At 45.6% G+C, this 7266-nt stretch overlaps 1 protein-coding gene across 1 annotated transcript in view; it reads left to right on the top strand.

Annotated features, from left to right (window-relative positions):
• The first annotated feature begins 1478 nt into the window (after window positions 1-1478).
• STPG4 (sperm-tail PG-rich repeat containing 4) overlaps window positions 1479-7266 on the top strand; it is a 29885-nt gene continuing 24097 nt past the window's right edge. Inside the window, exons 1-2 of the mRNA XM_077812197.1 lie at window positions 1479-1484; window positions 4227-4298. Of these exons, the coding sequence (XP_077668323.1) occupies window positions 1479-1484; window positions 4227-4298 (78 nt within the window). The remainder of the gene's footprint in view (window positions 1485-4226; window positions 4299-7266) is intronic.

Raw genomic sequence — 7266 nt, 5'->3', positions numbered from 1 at the left:
GTGCAGAGCTGTCTGACTGTGCCTGGAGCCTGCACTCCTCTCTCTCCCTCCCAACCTATCCATCCTAGCCTAGAGCCCCCTTCTGCACTCCAAACCCCTAGCCTGAAGCCCCCTCCTTCACCCCAAATCCCTCATCCCTAGCTCCATACCAGAGCCCTCACCCACCGGCACCCCTGCCCCAACCCAATGAAAATGAGCGAGTGAGGGTGGGGAGAGCAAGCACCAGAGGGATGGGGGATGGAGTAAGTGGGGGAGGGGCCTCAGAGAAGGGACAGGACAAGGATGTTCAGTTTTGTGAGAGTCAAAAGTTGCCAACCCTATCTGTAGTCCATGTTATACAGGAGCTCAGACTGTATGATCACAATAGACCCTTCTGTCCTTGAAATCTGAGGGAGGTAGTGACTGACCTGGTTCCACCCCCAGCTGTCAAGCAGGCTGAAGTACCCCATTGTAATAGATGTGTGGACCTTATTACTTGAATAAGGGACATTTGCTGGTAAGCATGGATACATTTTCCTAAAATTTAAAAGTGAGGTACAAAAAGGCTCTATCAGGACCATGAAAGAGAACTAGCTATGCAGAGCTGCCTGAAAAGATGCATTGCTTAGAAAGTAAGCTAGCAAAAATCAGTGAGATAGAAACAGGCAACTCGACTGAGGAGTCAAGATACAGAAAAGGAGAGCGGGCAGTGTATATATAGGGTGTCATGAACAGATGGAAATGGAATAAACTAAAAAGCTAAGTACAACTGTGTTTCATAGAAGTGTAATGGCACTGCATGTTTCCAAAGCCAGCCTCTTGTTAGGGGTTTATGATGTGTGTGACATCACAATGGCCCCTGTCAACAGAAATTGGATATCAACTGACGGCTTCACTTCCAGAAGATGAGGGGTGGCAGCTTGGATGTGTTTGCCTATTCGCTGTCCTGCATTGTCCTTCCAGGGATTTGCTGACAGCCATCTCCTTCAGCATAACTGGAGGAGGGGTGGCTGTGGAGATCATGCCACACTAGGCCTGAGAGTTGATAAGATCACAGATGATCAGTCAAAGCACAGAACAGTGATCCCCTAGCAACAGGGCTGCTAGTAGGACAGGAAGCAACCTAGTAAGGCTACCTCAGGCTCCTGCTGCTCCCCCTTCAATGTAGTAGCCCTCACTATGGAAGCAGGAAAGATATAGGCACTGAGGGAAGATGTTGGGTGGACGCTCCCCCCAAACCAGGATTAACATTGAGGAGGAAACTGAGAGTCTACTGGAAAAGGTACTTTGCTGTTACACCCCTTTTTTTTGAGGGATATAATAGTGACGGGAACAGCAGGGGAACCTGTGTGAACTGACGGAGTACTAAGCCTGGGGGCAGCTAGTGAGCCGGGGAGGACCGGCTCACGTGTCTGGGATAGGGCAAGTAACACTCCCTGGGAGTGACACCCTCTGGGGATGGAACAGTTGATGAGACTAAAGGGACAGGGGTAATAGAGATGACGGTAGAGGGCCTCTTTTAAAGAGGTTGATAGGGAAATCCCATTGGGGGTTTTAAAGTGGCCTGGGAAATTTTAGTACTTTGCACTGAGGGACACGGGCAGTTTCTACTCCTCCTCATTTGACACATTGGATCAATTGCACTTCTCTCTGCAGTTCAGACTCCCTAGGTAGCGTGACCATTTGGCTTCTAAGAGGTTTTTCTCCATGACCAGCCTGGCATTGTTCTGTTTTGTCTTCTGCCTTGGCTCTAGGAGCAGTCAACCAGCTGGCCAGGCAGAAACTGTCTCAGACTTGGCAGTGCCCAAATTCCTTAAGTAGCAGGCTCATGGTGCCACAGTTGCAATGCCCCTTCTCCCTCTCCCTCAAGTTTGCTTTGAGCAGCAGACCTAGGCTTGGTGCATCCCTTCCCACACAGGACTGGCAAATGGCCTTGTACAGCAATGCCTATGACATCTTCACTAGCTGTAGCCGAGACCACTTCCTCCACATGACTCCTCACCAGGCAGCCAAAATTAGGAACTCAGGCTTCCAAGTTCCTCCTTCCCTCTCAGGAGGGGCACTGAAGGGTTAATTTCCCCCTCCCCCTGGTGCATCTACACCATTGAAGAAAAATTAATAATACCTAGCTTTTAAATAGAAGTCCCTGAGGGCTTAAGTGGGACTTCAGTGATGTATTGACCTTTTTCTAGTCTTCTGCACAGGGATGAATTTCACCCATCCTGACAAGATCTCCTGTAGCACATCCTTCAAACTCATAATGAGACAGGTTTTGCAAGGTCAAAGCCACAGTCAAGCCAAAAGTAGCTGTGTTTTACACCATTCTGTCTTATTTTTTATTTCAAAGGCATTGGCATAGAAACAGAAGCTTCTTTGTAATCAGTCTACTTATTCTATCTGGGTCATTTAATAACTTCACAATCCACTGTTTGTAGCATCCTAGTTGGACCCCCACTACTGACTCATGCAGTCACAGGTACCTTAGCTTTATGGAAGGAATCAGGTAGGAAACAGTTTGGCAGTCGGCAGAGGTGGGACATGCAGAAAAAATGAATGAGTTTAATAAGATTCTCAACAAATAGTATTTAAAATGTCATTGGTGGTATAAAAACTCTTCAAGACAAATTCATTTTAAATAGTGGAGAAGCATGGTGCCCAGTAAGGCTGGGATTTTCAAAGATGACAAAGGGAATTAGGGACCCACCTTCCATTGAATTTCAATCAGGTTTGGGCACCTACCTCCCCTTAGGCTCCTTTGAAAAAAATCAGTCTGTGTGTCTGTACAAGCCAGCCCATATTAAAGTCAAAACCGTACTAACAGCAACCAGGATTGAAAACAGCTCTTGGTAGCACAGCTCCTCTGAACAGTGTGGGCGGGTACTTTTTTCTCCCCCTACTAGCCGAGCTAGACTGCCTCTCCTCCCCCTCTGCCCACCCCCAACCCCGTAGGCACTCCATAGCCTTCTTTTTCAGCTTTTTTTTAAAAAAATTCTATGGCAATTTGAATGTTTATTACAAAAATTTAAAAATGGGTGAAAATTTGCATAAGCAATTAACTTTGTCCTCTTCTGGGTAAATACTGGGGGATGGGAAGACGGGGGAGGGGGAGGAATAAATAGAGAAAAGTGAGTGTACTTCTGACCTGGTTCCAGATACTGAGCCATCAATTGTCTTTCCTGAGTGGGGAGCAGAGTACAGGGAGTTCTAGCCTTTTTTTTTTTTCCCCTTAGGACTCAAGCAGTAATAGACACATACACACATGCATGCAGCTTTTTGTGTGTGTCTCCCACTATATTGCCTTAGTTTAACAGACAGCCTTGCATTTATAGTTAGACTAATTTATTATTAATGAACACATCTACCTGGATTTTCTTAATATAATCAGTGTAATAATACCTCCCAATAATAGCTTTCGGAAAACCCAGGAATTTTTCAGTAAAAATCAGAAATGAAGGGCCTTGTCTATAGTACAGGCTTATAACATAACTATAATGTGGTTTTCAGACAATAGGTCAGCTAATGCCCACAGCACTGTTACAACATGTTATTTAACTAACATGGTTTCAACTGTAATATGGACAAGGAGATTGCCCCTCCACTACATTTTTATCATCCTTGGGGTGACCATTATCTCATTTCTGCCACTGGGAAAGTTAAATAAGTTACCAAAGAGATTCTGCTAGTAATCTCCTTTATGCTCACAGATGTTGTACCCATTTTAAAACTCTCTTCCCATCATGAGTTCTCATGTCTTAGTAGACACTCGGATAGTTTTCATTCTAATTCAGATCATATAACTGGAAAGTTCCTACAACGATTCGGTAATACAAAAACGTTCAATTAAAAATAATATTTAGTTTAATACAGAACTACTCTAAAAGAAATCTTTAAACGTAAGCTAATTCTGTCTCAAGTGATGAAGTTATGTGTTTGGGATGACAGTTTAGATAGACTGTATATCTCAAAGTATAATTATAAGTTATAAACTGTCATATTGTGGGGGAGGGATAGCTCAGTGGTTTGAGCACTGGCCTGCTAAACCCAGGGTTGTGAGTTCAATCCTTGAGGGGGCCATTTAGGGATTTGGGGCAAAAATTGGGAATTGGTCCTGCTTTGAGCAGGGGGTTGGACTAGATGACCTCCTGAGGTCCCTTCAAACTCTGATATTCTATGATTCTATATTCAGCCTAAAGGAACAATTGTAGAAATATGTGGATGCTGTTCAATTAATCTCTGTTTCTTAACAGACCTTGGAGAAGGAAAGAGAAAAAGTAGCATCTTTGGGACAGAGAGATACATGGTGGAGACTCTCACTTAGAGTATGCATATTTTAGCTCATATTTTTTCAGTACTGTTTCTCATTGTCCTTAGCATTATGTCAGTTATGCAAAATTGTAATTGTTATGGGAACACTAGTCACTATGTATCCACTGTTTTAAGTCCCAATCCTGCAAGCAGTTGTGTAATGTTACACACAGGAATAGTCCCACTGACTTCACTAAAGTTGCTCACTGCGTGTATTTGCAATATTGGGCCTTAGTAGCCATGAATATGTTAAAAGAAAAGGAGTACTTGTGGCACCTTAGAGACTAACCAATTTATTTGAGCATAAGCTTTCGTGAGCTACAGCTCGCTTCATTGGATGCATACTGTGGAAAGTGTAGAAGATCTTTTTATACACACAAAGCATGAAAAAATACCTCCCCCCACCCCACTCTCCTGCTGGTAATAGCTTATCTGAAGTGATCACTCTCCTTACAATGTGTATGATAATCAAGTTGGGCCATTTCCAGCACAAATCCAGGTTTTCTCTCCCCCCACCCCCCCAACTAGTGTTTTATTGACTTGATAAAATATAATAATTGTAAGCCCATGTTATAGTTCCAATGGGTATTCACTATTGTGGGGGCACTGCTCTGTGGTAGTTAGTTCCAAACTCCCACCTCTCTTTGTGGGATGGGGACTGCTCCTACAGCCTTCCAGGAGCCAGGCACTCACCCAGAATCACTCCAACCCTGCTGTCAGTAACAAACAATCACCTTTATCAGCAACAGCTCAATGTCTAATTGGCAGCTGGTATCAAGCGGAGTGCCCCAGGGGTCGGTCTGGGGGCCGGTTTTGTTCAACATCTTCATTAATGATCTGGATGATGGGATGGATTGCACCCTCAGCAAGTTTGCAGAGGACACTAAGCTGGGGGGAGAGGTAGATACGCTGGAGGGTAGGGATAGGGTCCAGAGTGGCCTAGACAATATGGGCCAATTGGAGGACTGGGCCAAAAGATATCTGAGGAGGTTCAACAAGGACAAGTGCAGAGTCCTGCACATAGGATGGAAGAATCCCATGCACTGCTACAGGCTGGGAACCAACTGGCTAAGCGGTAGTTCTGCAGAAAAGGGGATTACAGTGGACGAGAAGCTGGATATGAGTCAACAGTATGCCCTTGTTGCCAAGAAAGCTAATGGCATATTGGGCTGTATTAGTAGGAGCATTGCCAGCAGATCGAGGGAAGTGATCATTCCCCTCTATTCAGCACTGGTGAGGTCACAGCTGGAGTATTGTGTCTAGTTTTGGGCCCCAATGTAGAAAGGATGTAGCAAAATTGGAGAGTCCAGTGGAGGGCAACAAAAATGATTAGGGGGCTGGGGCACATGACTTACGAGGAGAGGCTGAGGAAACTGGGCTTATTTAGTCTGCAGAAGAGGGGTTCCAAAGAGGATGGAGCTAGGCTGTTCTCAGTGGTGGCAGATGACAGAACAAGGAGCAATGGTCTGAAGTTGCAGTGCGGGCGGTCTAGGTTGGATATTAGGAAACACTGTTTCACTAGGAAGGTGGTGAAGCACTGGAATGGGTTAGCTAGGGAGGTGGTGGAATCTCCATCCTTAGAGGTTTTTAAGGCCCGGCTTGACAAACTCCTGGCTGGGATGATTTAGTTGGGGTTGGTCCTGCTTTGAGCAGGTTGTTGGACTAGATGATCTTCTGATGTCTCTTCCAATCCTAATCTTCTATGATTCTGTGAACACGCCCAGTGCCCCTTCCAGCATCAGTCCCTCAGTCACTGATCACAGCACCTTCTTCCCTTTGGGCCCTGACAGATTATGATCATGTGCTGTGAAAGCTCATTGTGGCCATGGAGACAGGCTGGCCCCTGCATCTGGTCCCCAGCCGTGAATCAGATTTTTAGCCTGCTATCTCCTTGCAGCAGCAGCCCCTGAGCTGACACGCAGCACATGCAGTCCCTTATTGAAAGGCACCCCCTCCTCCAGTTTGAGAAGAGCATGAGGTAGTGGTAGGATTTCCTGCCAGCTCCCTAGCCTCTGGGGCAGAGGGCTGGTCCTTTCACATTGTTGATATGCCATGTAATATAACAAGTACAATAAACTAAGCTTAATATTAAAACAAAAGAAGACACGAAAGGAGGAGCTATTCAAGCTCCCCCCAGCTACATCCACATGCTCTAATAATCATCAGGCACTGGGTGAATGGCTAGCCCAGAAAGGGTGGGTTAATCCTTCTCCATCATTCATTTCTATTTCTAGGTTGTTTAAACCTTCAGGGATTGTAAACATGTTCATTTTTCCCTTCAAAAAAAGCACTGGAATCTTTTTTTCAAGAGGTCACTGCTTGACTTACTCAGAAACCTTTGAATGATGCCAGCTGCATCCAAAGGGGTGGAGGAATGGCAGAGTCTGTTGCTGGAAATTAATTAATTCAGATAGAGCTGGGAAATTATAATCTAGACATTCATAGGGGGCCTGATCTAAAGCCCTTTCAAGTCGATGGGAATCTTTCCACTGATTTCAATGGGCTTTGAATGGTCTGTGTGTAGAACTAAAGTTTCTTAATGGATTAAAAATATATGACTTTTTATAATTATAACTTGGAATCCGTTCACAAAGGAATTGAATGTTAGATTTTTAAAGAATTCTTCATATATATCACCACAACTGCTCTATGAGTGTCCACCCTGTTTTATATTAGAATTGTGAGTGTATGTATGACTTTTCTACTCTTTGGATGTCCTAGAGCAACCTAACTCTGGGGTACGCCCCCCTTAGGGAGGTGGAGTGGAACATTCAGGAGGGCGTGCGGTGGGGCCTCAGCCAGCCCCCATGGGGGGGAAGGGAGGGAGCACCACCCAGCCCCGCTCTGCCCCCTGCCACAGCTCTGCACCATCCCCAGCTGCAGAGCCCCCTGCTCCGCTCCAACCAGCTCCGCCCCAGCCTCAGCTCCCTTCCACCCCAGCTCAGCTCCGGCCCCACCCACTGCTCTTCACTGCCCCCAGTC

This window comes from Eretmochelys imbricata, chromosome 3 (assembly GCF_965152235.1).
Source record: "Eretmochelys imbricata isolate rEreImb1 chromosome 3, rEreImb1.hap1, whole genome shotgun sequence".
NCBI classification, from domain to species: domain Eukaryota; kingdom Metazoa; phylum Chordata; order Testudines; family Cheloniidae; genus Eretmochelys; species Eretmochelys imbricata.
Note: the sequence above shows the minus strand (reverse complement) of the source record. Positions and strands in the feature narration are given on the sequence as shown.